This window comes from Eschrichtius robustus, chromosome 14 (assembly GCF_028021215.1).
Source record: "Eschrichtius robustus isolate mEscRob2 chromosome 14, mEscRob2.pri, whole genome shotgun sequence".
Taxonomy (NCBI): Eukaryota; Metazoa; Chordata; class Mammalia; order Artiodactyla; family Eschrichtiidae; genus Eschrichtius; species Eschrichtius robustus.
Window position 1 is genome coordinate 27,545,051 of NC_090837.1, and position 12,812 is coordinate 27,557,862.

Sequence of the window (12,812 nt, forward strand, 5' to 3'; positions counted from 1 at the left end):
TTGATTTACATTTCCCTAGTGACTAGTTATGTTGAGCATCTTTTCATGTGCCTATTGGCCCTTTGTAGAACATATTTTTGGGGGGGAAATACAATCCAACCTTGCTGATTTCATGTATTAATTTATAGACCTCAATTTTATTTTGTATATACTTTAAGGCTTTCTATGTAAACGATGATATCACATGAACATATTATCTGCTAGTGTTACTTCTTCATCTACAATCTTTATGGCTTCCATTCCTTTCTTCCTTTCTTTTTTTCGGCACAGCATGGCTTGCAGGATCTTAGTTCCCCGACCAGGGATTGAACCTGGGCCCCGGCAGTGAAAGTGCTGAGTCCTAAGCACTGGACCGCCAGGGAATTTCCAGGCTTTCATTTCTTTTTCTCGTGTTATTGAAATGTCTAGACCTCCAGTAGAACGTTGAATAAAAATTGAGAAATCAAACATCTTTGCCTTGCTTCCAGTCTTAGAGAGAAACAACTCAGTCCTTAAGCACTAAGTATGATGATAGATGTAGGTCTTTCATAGATGCAGCAAAGGTTATTTTTTTCATAGATGAAGGAAAACCCATCCCTTTGCTTTTCCCAGTTCCTCAAGGGTCATAGCCTGTTCCTCCATCTTCAAAGACGGCAACAGTGGGTCAAGTCTTTCTGACCATTGCATCATTTTGACCTCTTCTGCCCCCTCTTCCACTTTTAAGGGCCCTCATGATTACATTGGACCCACCAGAAATAATCTCCTTATCTCAAGATGATAAACTTAATCACAATTGCAAAGTCTCTTTTGCCATGTAAGGTAACATATTCACAGATTCTGGGGCTCAGGATGTAGACATCTTCGAGGGGACCATTATTATGCGTAGCACAGTTCAATCCCTGGTCGGGGAACTAAGATCCCACGTGCCACGCAGCATGGCCAAAACAAACAAACAAACAAATTAAAAAAACAGTATCTAGTAATTTAGATAAGCCTCAAAAGATATTTAAAATGAGTGAGCAGAGTTACACTTCTCTTAACGGTAGAGTCACTTGCTTTGGACTAATCCTCCTATGGATAACAATGATAAACTCTGAACAATATATTTTTTAAAAAACTGAAAACACTGGATATGAACAGGTAGAAACTAGAAGGAGGGTCAACACATGTACCAACACTTAGGACTTCAACATCTCTTTTTGGGGGGACACAACAGAAGCATAGGGGGACTAACCATCCCAGTTGCACACTGAGAGTCCTGCCTCCTGGGAAACTGATGAACAGGGTGACACGGGTGGTCACGCTGGAAGCAGGACAGAGCTGGGTGAGGGGTGGAGTGTTAAGCGACAAGGCATCTGGGTCCGTGGAACCACCCAGGGAAGCACTGGGGCAGACACAGGCTGCTTCAGATTTCAACTGTCTCGAGGAAGCAGGGACCAGCCTTTTAGTCCCTATGCCGGTCAGTCCTTGTCTGCTGTGTAGGTGGCTCCATCACCCAGGGCAACATTCCAAGGTGGAGGCAGCTGTGCACCATTGCTCGCTAACACTCAAGAGGAGCAGGATGGGTGAGCTGACCACTGAAGGGGTCCACGACACCATCCGCTGGTCCACACCCACACACTGGTCCTCCTTGGTAAACGGCCTGCCTTTTCACCTCGCCACCTAGATAAACAACACCTAGACTTCTGTTCACCGTGGTGAATGCACACCTGCCCACCCAGGTAAGTGGCCCAGCCACCCATGTGCCTCCATGACACCCACCTGCCCTCAGAGCTGCCCAAGCCTCAAACTGCATGCAGTGCTGGACACTCCCCTACTGCCACCCCCAGTTCCGCCACACGCCTCAATGCCAATGCAGATGCCGGCCACCTGGGCCCCCACAACGGCCTTTCTACCTACTCCCGGCTACTCTCCTGGCCTGAGACCCTCCCCAAAGTGAGCCTGCTGTGGTGGCTCAGGTGCGCTCTGCATACAGATCCAATCACGGCGCTCCCCTGCTCCAAACGCTCAGGATAAGAGGATCAGCCGCCTCATCTCCGTGCTCCCCCAGCCCCTGGACTCTGACACCTCTGTCCACCTGCCCCAGCTGGCCTCTGCCTCCTTCCTCCAGCTGCCCAGGCTCTGGGTCAGCTCCGCCACTGCGCCCAGCTCGCAGCCAACCCAGTGCTCTCAGCCCCATCCTGGGGTTCAGCGTGGCTTCTGCAGAGGGGCCTTCCCTGCGCACCCCACCTGCCCGCTGCCAGGGGTCTCAGGCCCCCTCCCCCTGCACACGCTCCCTCCACAATCCCAGTCGCTCCCGGCTGCCCTCCCTTCTGTTTCCCGGACTAAAGAGCAGACCCAGCTGCTTCCAGGACTGGTCAAAGCTGGTCAGTGCCAAGAGACAGGGGCAGATGGGGGGCAGGGGCTCCGGGGGGTGAGGAGGGGCCAGAGGAGCATCAGGGGCCAAGGGAATGGATCTGCAGGTAAGTCCTGAGGAACCACGGGCTTTGGACAGTCAGAGGCCGGAGCGCAAGGTAGGCCCAGCAAGGTCCAGGGCCGGTTTGGGGGTTAGGTCCCAGCAAGTGCGGAGGTGAGGCCAGAGGGGAGGCGGGGAGCGTGGTTCCTGGGCAGCCAGGGTGGGGGCGAGGAGGGGTCCTGGGCGCAGCTCGGGGCTGGGGAAGGCGGACTCGGGATGGATGTGGGAAGCGGCCCCCACCCTCCCTATCCCCGCAGCTCCCACCCGGGCTCCCTTTCCCGCCCCCTCCCTGGCGGGACAGGCGAGGCCATCAGGGTTCCCCTGATTGCTTTCTTTCATGCCGGTGCCTTTCTCAGCAGCAAACGCCCGCTAATGCCTCCTTTATCACGGAATTAGGGGATTTAGGGCCCTCAGCACAAAGAGGCCCTCGATAGCAGCCGTAATCAAGCGCCAATCGGCCGATCTCGAGCGGGCCTGGGAAGAAAGAGAGCGCGGGGATTAGCGCGGCGGGGCCGAGATAGCATCGCGCGGCCGCGGGCTGAGGCCGCCGGGGAGGGCCGGCTGCGCCGCGGAGAAAGGCCGGCTTAGCCGCTGGGCGCCGGGGATTCTGAAACCATTAGCGGGGATTAGCACGAGGGTTAATCTGCTTTGGCCGCTCAATTGTCAGCGGGACGCGCGCGCAGTGGACCCCTCGGTGGAGCGACCGCGGGACCTCTGCAGTCCAGGCCCCGGGCTGGTCTCGGTTTCCCCAGCGGTGACTGGGCCAAGCCCGGCCCCGAGAACCAGAGGAAGGGATGAACCCCTCGGTCCATCAGGCCAACGGGTTACGCATGCACCTGGCCCAGCAGGTGTGAGTGGAGCCTGGGTCTTGGCTGCAGCCTCCACCTCTGCCAGCCTCTGCGGGAGGTCAGGGCACAGCCCCTGCCTGTCCTCAGGGACCCCTTCCCTTCTCCTGGCCGGCTCCTCCCCATCCTGTTCCCCTCCACACTCCACGTCTGGCTCCGTTCACCCCTTGTGGACTTGGTGCCGGCCTCCCCACTGAGCTCGGGTTCCAAAGCAAGGCACACACCCCTCCCCATCCCACAAGGCCAGGAAGCAGGTCGCAGACCAAGGGGATGCTGTCCAAGGCCAGGGAGGAGCCACTGCTTGCAGACCCTCCATCTCTCCCTTGGAATCCCATCCCAGGGTGTGGACCCCTGAGCCAGCTGAATTAATGCCACCTGCGGCCTCCTCAACCGCTTATTTTCAGGTCCCTCATTAGGTGGGGCAGGGTGAGGACTGTGCAGACCTGGGCCTCCATAGATCCCAGAGAGTTCCTCTGTCTCTGCCTGGGTTTTCCCATCTGAGAAGTGGGGCTGACTGAGAGGAGGAAAGGTCCTGGCAGGAGGCCCACTGACCAGGGGTGCCACCTGTGTTTACTGCTGCCTTCTGGAGGGACATGCCCCAGGCCCCACTCCTCCTCCTGGGTTGGTAATGACAGGCTCCGGAAGTGGGGGACTTAGAGGGATGTGCCTGCACCATATGGCTGCCCTGGCCTCCTCTTCCATGGGGATGTGCCATGGCCACCGTGCCTTACTTGAGCCCACGGCTGGAAACAGGTGGCTGGGTTGGAGATGGCCAGGCAGGCAGGACTGGGCGGCGCCATCAGTGGAGAGGCTGGTGGACCTACTGGTCCCATCCCGCGACCCTATCTCCTTTCCCGTGGCTGAGACTGGAGACCTTGGAGCAAAAAGCTGCACGGGGAGGAAGACACAGGGGTGAGCCTCAGGCAGGCGCGTCAGGAACGCCCGTAGCAGCGTCCAGCGTGGGCGTTGGACGTTGGGGAGGGTGGGCGATGGTGGCTGCGCCGGCCGAGTGCTGACTGTTGGAGGCTGCAGACGAGGTCGGACCTGGGTCTGGCGGCAGTGAGCAGTAGGGGCCTTCCGATTGCGGGCCGAGCGCATGCGCGGGCCTGCGCCGGCCGGGCGCGCAGTGACGCCATCAGCGCGCGCCGCACGAATTCCGGGCGTGAGCGGCGCCACTCATACCAGCCTCGGCTGCTCTCTCTGTGCGGCGAGGCCTCGAGGTCCCTGCCGGCGTCGCGGGTTCCCGCCCCGGCGAGTTCGGTTCTTTCCTCACGAGCGGGTCCGGAAAGCTTCCTGAGTGTCTCCGGATCTCCGAGGCTGGGAGCTGAGTCGCCCTGAAGGTCTGCGGCCTTTAGCTGACGGCACGCGGGCACAGCCTCTCCCCGCGCCCCGGCCCCGGTCGCGGAGGTTTCGTTACCTCCCCGATCACAGCCCTGGGTCGGGTGGGGTCCCCCGGCCCGCGAGGATAGTGGGCTAGAGGCGGGGCTCCAGGGTGCGGTCAGCCTGGAGGGCCGCCAGGGGCAGACAGGCCTGTTGGCCCGAGAGCTTGAGCCCTAGACCGCTTTTCAGCGTGGGGTTGGGCGACAGGCCACTGCCGGCTGCTGAGCAGGGGCGCTGGGATGGCCCATCCCTGGAGGTCACTCGGGAGATGACAGTCCTGTGGCCAAGTGGGGCCACCGGGCCAGGCCCAGCCAATGGAGGAATAAGTGGGAGTGGCTGGCCAGGCCGAGGAAACAAAAGTTGGGGAGGGTGCCTGGGCCCCGGGATAGGGTGTCTTCAGCAACAGACAACAGTTGGGGAGGGTCAGGGGTCAGGGCCTAGACCAATCTGAGCAGAGGGGAGGTTACTCTTAGGGATATTCGCCAGATGGGCGTGGGACGAGGGGAGCTACAAGGCCACACCAGGGACCACCATGTTTTCCATGGGTCACCCACTCTGTTGGCCTAGGCTACGTTTGTCCACGATCCTAGGTGTTCTCTGTGGTCCTCCCATTGTCCTTTTTGGCTAGTTCTCCGCTGTGCCTGCATCTCTCTCCTTGGCTCTGTTGCCAGATCTTAAGGAGGCAGGAGATCCTCAGACCCCCCCGATTCTGTGCCTTATACAAAGGATCCTGGTCCAGGGAATCTGAGAACACGTAGGAAGTAGAATGTCAGCGAGGAAAATACTCTGGCATCCTCAGCTCAGATTTTGTTCGCTGTGAAGGCTGAGGGCACAACCCGAAAAACAGATTTCTCTTTGTTGGCTAAAAGGAGAGAGACCCATTTGTCAGGAGTGACTCTTTGTGTGTGTGTACTAAGCTCTGATTGCCATTCATCACCTACACAAGGACATGGAAAAGCCAGAGGACTCCTGTGCAATAGTGGGTGAGGAGAGGCCTCAAGGAAGTGGGGGCGGGGGGCCCTGGAGGGCAGCTGCCTGAGGGCCTCTGCGATGGGGCTGGAGGTTGGCCAAGCCCTGTCCCAGGAGTGGCCACCACCTCACCCTGTGCTCCCTTGGCCTGTGTCTCAGGCCATTGTCCAGGGCACATTTTGTGATGATCCCAGGCTCAAGATGATGCCAGATGGTGAAGGCTGCCTGAGGCTGAGTGGCTTCCAGCTGGGCACAGAGGCTCTGGCTGTGGGCAGCATATGGTGGCCTGGAGTCTCCACACTCAGCTCACATCACATCTCTCTTCTGATATGCAGACCCAGTCACCTCCTGGGGCTCTCCCTGGCCCTGGCCTGTGTGTCCAGGTTGGTGGGGGATCACACTGGAAGTTGATTCTTTTGCCTCCCTACTGCTCAAAGATCTGCCCACGTCATTCTGCCCCTTTGCCCCAATGCTGCAAAGGCAAGGTCCCCTGCCATCGGCCTCCTCCCTGCAGCCTTCAAGATCTTGGTTAAATGCAGCTGGGCTCCCTCCAGGTATCTGCCTGCCTCTCTAGCCACTCTCCACCTGCTCACTTCCCTCCAGCCTTGCTGGTCTTCTCTCAGCTCAGAGACCCCACCCCTCCCCCCTCCCCCTCAGGTCTCAGTTCCAGGAACTGAGGCTGCCGACTTATTCCAGCTACGTGTGAACGGGCGGGGCCAGGGTGGGGGACCAGTGGTCCACTGGGGCTGGTGGCTTCTCCAGGCTCACAGGCCCAGCTCAACCAACTTTTCTGGCTGGGCTACCTGCTGTCCACCTTGTGCTGTGTGGCACAAGAGAGGGGTCCCTGCCCCTCCTGGGTACAGGTCCCCATGCCCTTCTTTCAGTTCAGTGTAGCCTGTCCCCTTCCTCCTCGTGAAAGGGGATGGGGACAGGACTCAGGGTGCAGTCAGTAAGCAGACGCCATTCCTAGAGGTCAGAATTCCAGGACACTGAGTCCCCTCAGGGCCCAGCTCCTGGGCTCTGCCTGCTCTAGGAACTACCTGGGACCCTGGGTCACTGCCAGCAGTCTCCCGCGAGGGTTCACTCTGTGCAAAGCATTGTTCTAAGTGCCTTACAGACATTACATCATTCCATCCTCATAGCCCGCTGGAGTGGGTTCTTGTGTCACCTCATTTCACAGGTTGGGAAATGAAAATTAGGTGGCTTGCCTCAGCCTGTGAACAGGCAAGCTTTGCTGCTGGGCCCTTTCTCCTGCATCTCCTGTGAGCACTGAGGGCACACAGCCTGGTCCTTGCACCACAGTCCCTTGCACCCTCAAGCCCACCCTTGGCCCCCAGATCTGCCCCAGACACCAGGTGCTGTGTGAGGTTGCTGGGGTGGGGGACTCACTCCGAGAAGAGCAGCTCCAGGAATGGGACCTGCTTGCTGGGAGTCTCCTGCGGGCAGGTTATTTCCCAGTCTGAGCTAAGCCCTTTGTGTGGCTTTTGCCGTGGAGTCCCTTGGACAGGAAGGTCCTTCGCCCCCTCACAGCCTGGGGCACTGGCTTATCCCATCCTGTTCACACCTCCTCCACCTGACCTGTGGGTGGTGGTTCCCAGCCAGATCTGGGCCACTGGGGCCCTCCAGTTCAGGGTTCTTTGGCCCCCATGCTGGGCTGGGCTCCCAGCTGTGCCTGGGCCCCGGGATAGGGGGTCTTCAGCAAGAGGGACACCTTCCTGAGGTTCAGAACTGTGGGGTGAGGGCTCTAAGTGCCCACCCCTTCCTGCCCCAGGGCTGCTACCTCCCAGCCTAAGTGAAGGATTAGGAAAGGACCTCCTGCTCAGAGTCTCAGGGGACCAAAAATTGGTCATCCCAATTGGCATCCATGCTGCCTGCCCACACACTTCAGGCCTGTGTCCCTCCTGCAGCCTCTGTGTAGGGGTCTGCAGTGCCCCTCGAGCAGGCCACCACAGGGAAACCATGAGGGGGTAAGCTGGGCTGGGACACAGGCTGCAGGACAGACAAGAGCCCGAGAGCACTGTCTCCAGGCGCAGCCACCAGCGTGGGGCAGCTCTCCTCTGCCCACTCAATGTTGCCTGCCAGGTGACCCCGCAGGATCTTGCCCCCAGGCCACAGGCAAGGCCTGGATGGAGGCCAGATGTTCCTTGGCCTGGTGCCAGGCCTCCCAAGGGGCTAACACTGTGGCCACAGCTCACTTGCCCACCAGCCTGCCTGGCCCCAACAGTGTCCTCGGGTGAGGAGTGGGCCTGCCCTTGGCAGAGGCGTGGCCACCACTGCCCACCCACAGATGGGTTGACACAGGGACAGGAGGCTGCAACAGGATCCAGTTTATTCTGCCTTGGAAGGGTGGTCCTGAGAGTGGCAGGTGCCACCCTGTCCTGGGCGGAGGGAGGGCCCAAGGGCTGGTTAAGGCCAGTGGTGGGAGAATCGGGGGGGTACGCAGCCCCTGGAATGCAGTGAGGCCAGGCTGAGGCCCGGAGGCAGCTGTGGTAGGCCGGGGTGATGCCCCTGCTGCCCAGGGTGGAAGGCACCGGGCTGGGACCAGGCCATGGCTACAGGGCCATGACCCAGGCCACACGGGCACCCTGGAAAGTGGGTCACAGGACACGAAACATGAAACACAGGCACACGAGTAAGCACGTGGACAAGTGGGCACAGATTCACAGGCCAGAGGAACACCCGGTCTCAGCTGGACACATGGACACCATGGTGGTGTCATACAGACCACAGGGGACACATGGACTTGACGGCCACAGGGGACAGCCCTGGGCCATGGACTGTGAGGGACAGGGGAAGGGGGCCTTTTGGCACGACTGCACTGGAATTGTGAGAAGGGGGCGCTGGGGGCAGCCCATGCGCAGACCCCAGGCTTCAGTCCGTCTTCCACACTTTGTTGAGCAGCTTCACCACCTCGTCATAGATGACGAACACGATGGCCACGTCCAGGCACACCCGGCCCAGGCGGGGGATGGTGCCCTTGTAGAACCTGAGCAGGGAGGGTGAAGAGGAGATGAAGCCAGCGTGTCTGGAAAGTGCGGGTAGGTCCAGAGATCGGAGGGAGGAGCAAGAGCAGAAAGAGCAGACTCCTTGGGGACAGGACAAGGGGAGGGCCTGAGGTGGGTGGACAGGAGGTGGGGTGTGGCCCAGGTGGAAGGCGGGGGCCTGGGGTGGGGACAGCAGCCCTGCCCCTTCCCCACTTACGCCTTGGGCCCCTCGTTCCTCAGAATCTGCAGGCCACAGTCCCATGTGTTGTGGTACTTGTGCGCCTCCAGGCCCTGCAGAACACCAGCAGCTGCGGGATTCAGCAGCCAGTCCCACCCCTTCCCGGCCCCGCCCCCGTCCCACCCCCACCTGCATCCGAGTCTTGATCACGTCCAGAGGAGTGTTCCCGAAGACACTGGCTGCGCCCGCGATGGCTCCAAATACACCAGTGATAAGAGGGTTCATGGGCTTGTTGGGGTTGTCCCCTGGATGGGCGTGAGGGCTGCGGTCAGAAGGGGACGGAGGACCAGGCCTGAAGGTAGGGTCTTGGGGCACAGACGCACCTCGGTACCAGTTGCGCAAGGAGGTCATGACGAAGAAGCGAATGGCCTGGTTGGATCCCTGCTTCAGCACAGTGGCCGTGAGGCCCTGGTACGTCCCCTTCAGCCCTGGGGCAGGCAGGCACTGCGGTCACACTGACGCCTCCAGGACCCAGCCCGCAGGAGCGCCAAGGCAGGAAGGGGAGGTGCCAGCCCTTTCCAGCCGGACCCAGGTCCCTAACCCCACCTGAGGGGAAGGCTGAGTGGCTCACCTTGTTCCCGCACGATCTCCCTGACCCCATGGAAGAATCCTCTGTATTTGGGGCTGGGGGAGGTCTGGTCATGGATGAACTTCACCTGAGAAAGAGGGAAGCAAAGGCGCTGGCTCCCAAGGGTCAGGGCAAGGGCACACCTGGCCTCTGAGACACGTGGCCCCAGAAGCAAGAGGGCCGCCTTACCGAAGAGCCTCCGCCGTCATGTCTGCTGGTTTTTCCCACAACTTAGGCAGCAAACACGTGTTACCTTATGGTTTGTGCTCCTAAGTTTTTTAAGACCTTGTCTTCCCACTGCTTCCAGAATAGAGTCCAGTCCACAGAAGGCTCTTCCAGCGGGCCTCCTGCTCCAGGCTCCCCAGGCAGACCCCTGCCCACCTTGATGCTCTCCACCGGGCACAAAACCACTACCCCGGCCACCCCAGCACTCTCTCACGCCTGTCCCCTACCGAGACCTGCCCACCTTGATAGTCTCCATGGGGCACACGACCACCACGGCCTCGGCCACACCAGCGCCCAGGCCGCACAGCAGCCCGCGCGTGCTGTCCAGCCGTCCCTGGGCGTCCCGCATGTGGTTGCTGAGAAACTCGAACATCCCGAACCTGGGGTGGGAGGCCGAGGCATGAGAGGGGCCGCCGCGGGGCCGGGACTCCCTCCCGCGGCCGGGCCCCGAGCCCGCCTCACCTGACGGCCGCCTTCGGAATGGAACCGTAGAGCAGGGAGCTGAGGCCGCGGTACAGGCCCAGGACGCCATGGTTGCGGACCGTCTGCCGCACGCAGTCCCCTGGGGGAGGGGGCGGTCAACGACCCCACCCGCCGGCCTGCCCGCCCCCGCCAGCCGCCCCCACTCACCGATGCCCCGGTAGCGCGGCGGGTGCGAGCGCTCGTCCAGCTGTAGCTGCGTCTTCACGTACTCGGTGGGGAAGGTGATGCAGATTTCAATGCCACCCGCCAGGCCGCCTGCGGGGAAGGACCGAGACCCGGACCGAGCTGAGACCCCTCCCCCTCCCTGCCGGCGTGCCCCTCCCCCGCCCCCGCCCGGACTTTGCCCGCCGCCCGGGAGCCGGGCCCACGCCCCTCCCGCGGTCCTAGCGGGGCGCCCGCGGGGACACGCGGAGGGGCCCGGGTCCGCCCGGAAGCGCGGCAGAGCCGGTGTCCCGGGCCCACCCAGAAACGCGGCGGGGTCGGGGTCCGTGTGCGCGTGCCCCACCTGCCAGGATCGCCTTCCCCGGGTGCGTGAGCGAGGCCTTCCCAGGCGCGGGTGCGCCGGCCGCCAGAGCGCGGGGCGCGGCCATGGCGGGCGGGGTGGGGGGCCCGGCGGCGGCCTCGGGTCCGAGCTCCTGCGCTCGGTCGTGGCGGCGGCGGCGGCGCCGGTTATGGGTCGGGGCGGGGCGGCCCCGTCGCTCCGGGGCTCCGCCCTGCGTAGTCCGAGCCCGGCCCCGCCCCCGGGCCGCCCGGAGCCCGCGGGAAACTAAGGCCGGGTGGGCCGGCGGCCCAGCCAATGGCCGCGCGGGCCCGACTAGGCACCGCCCCAGGAGCCCCGCCCCCGGGGAGCGTGGGGCCGCCCCCTCCCTACCGGGAGGGCGGGGCCGCCCCTCACCCAACGCGCCGCGAGGCCACCGCGGGATTCCGGGCTCCGGGCGGCGCACAGGGTGGGGAGAAGACCCGTGACAAGCTCTGCTCATCGCCCTCCCCCCCCCCACAAGAGGCCCCGCAGCTCTTCTGGCCCCTCCCGCCCACGCCAGCACCGGCGGGGAAGCTCGGCCCGGATAAACACTTTCATTTAATGTGCGAGTTACACGTTCTGTTCAGCGGGTCCGCGAAGTGACCCGGGGGGTGGGGGCAGCTCTGCCAGCGCGGAGTGGACAGGGCGCCGTTCCCCTGCGCCTGGGAGTACTTGCGCTCGACTCCCCAAGAGTGCAGGCTCCAGCCAGAGGGCCCGGAGGTCGGAGTCCACCTCCCGCGCGGCGGCCGCAGCCAGTTGCCTCGGGCAGTCAGTGGCCGCCTCGGGCAGTCAGTGGCCGCCCCAGGCTCCGGGTGGCTCAGAGGCTGCCATCACTGGGCTCCAGCAAAATAAATGACGTCCAGGCGTCCCGCCTCCCGTGGGTTCTCTGCGCTTCTGGGGTGACGCGCTCCTTGGGGAGGTTAGTGACCCGTAGAGGGTGCTGCACCCGGGCCCTCCCCGCGGAAGCTGCACAAGGGAGCCGGCGGGGAATCCGGCAGGCCGGGCCTGCAGCGGGCCTGCTGTCAGCGTAGCGGCGGCCTGCGGAAGGAGAGGCCCAGGGTGAGGACTCCTGCTGCCCCCGAGTGGCCAGGGGTCCAAGGAGCAGGGTTCAGGCCAGCCCAGACCACACAGAGGCTTCAGGGATGGTGGGAGTTGCTGTTGTGGGGCCCCTGGAGGGCTGGCCAGGCTGTAACGTAGTCCCCACACAGACACCTACTTAGCTCAGTGGGCTGCGTCCATGCATGCCCATCAAAATATTAAGAAACAGACTGCCATTAATGCTGGGTGGGCCTGAGTATGGAGGACACAGGTGTGGGAGGCCTGAGGCTCCGTGCTGTCTGCCCACACACTTCAGGCCTGTGTCCCTCCTGCAGCCTCTGTGTAGGGGACACCAACCGCTCTGTCTGCTCACGGCCAGGCCGTCCAGGCAGCTTTCCAGTGCAGAGCAAGCGCAGGCTTGTTGCCCGGGGCCAGGCAGCAGGGGGGACAGCAGTATTTGTAGCTGGGCAGCCGCCAGGCATGGAGATCTGGGAAGATGAGGCCACGCCAGTCCAGCAGTCCTGGAGCACTGACCTTTGTCCTCCTCATCCATCCCACCCTGCCCGAAACCCAGCCAGGGGAGGGCAGGCGGTGTCATTCACTGCCCCACTCTCCTCCCCTCCCCAGGGGACAGGGTACTAGGGACTACGGGCTGCCCCCTACCAAACAGGAGAGGGGCAGGTGTCACCATGTGCTCCTCTCACTGCCACAGTCTCTCTGGGGCATCCAGTCTGTCCACCTGCAAAGAGGAGGGAGTGCCGAGTGCCCGCCTGACAGGCTGCATACAGGCTGGGCCTGGGGTTGGTTGGGGTCTGGGCAGCAAGCACACAGCCTCCAGGAGAGGTAGAGCTGAGGCCGGGCACACGGGGCACCCACCATGACCTCTGTAACCAGGCGGAGATGGGGCAGGGGACCCTGGTGAACCCCAGCCGCCGCTGCAGTCCTATGCCTTCAAGTGGGCACTTGGCCGCCAAGGCACCGGAGTGGTGGACAGTGACAGCAGTCCATGGGTGCAGCTGAGTCCTCCTCTGGACATGGGGACACTGCCAAGACAAGGCAGTGCTTCCTGCTTTCAGCCAGTCCAGGCTGCCCATCCCTCTTAAGGAGACCAGTCACCTGACACCTGGG

At 62.2% G+C, this 12,812-nt stretch overlaps 2 protein-coding genes across 3 annotated transcripts in view; both read right to left on the bottom strand.

Moving 5' to 3' along the window:
- Positions 1–7,940: 7,940 nt before the first annotated feature.
- On the bottom strand, positions 7,941–10,774 carry SLC25A1 (solute carrier family 25 member 1). Of its 2 annotated transcripts, XM_068563232.1 has the most exons (9): positions 10,632–10,774; positions 10,274–10,381; positions 10,106–10,205; positions 9,885–10,023; positions 9,422–9,506; positions 9,174–9,278; positions 8,980–9,095; positions 8,830–8,903; positions 7,941–8,614 (listed from the first exon to the last, which is right to left on the bottom strand). In XM_068563232.1, the coding sequence occupies exons 1-9, from the start codon at positions 10,714–10,716 to the stop codon at positions 8,500–8,502; spliced, it is 927 nt and encodes a 308-aa protein (XP_068419333.1). In that variant the 5' UTR covers positions 10,717–10,774; the 3' UTR covers positions 7,941–8,499. The 2 variants fall into 2 exon arrangements, with proteins under 2 accessions (XP_068419333.1, XP_068419334.1); XM_068563233.1 differs by lacking the exon at positions 8,830–8,903 and having other exon boundaries at positions 10,632–10,772.
- A 416-nt stretch (positions 10,775–11,190) lies between these two features.
- CLTCL1 (clathrin heavy chain like 1) overlaps positions 11,191–12,812 on the bottom strand; it is a 33,868-nt gene continuing 32,246 nt past the window's right edge. The window contains exon 3 of the mRNA XM_068563234.1: positions 11,191–11,684. Within this exon, the coding sequence (XP_068419335.1) occupies positions 11,464–11,684 (221 nt within the window). The 3' untranslated portion in view covers positions 11,191–11,463. The remainder of the gene's footprint in view (positions 11,685–12,812) is intronic.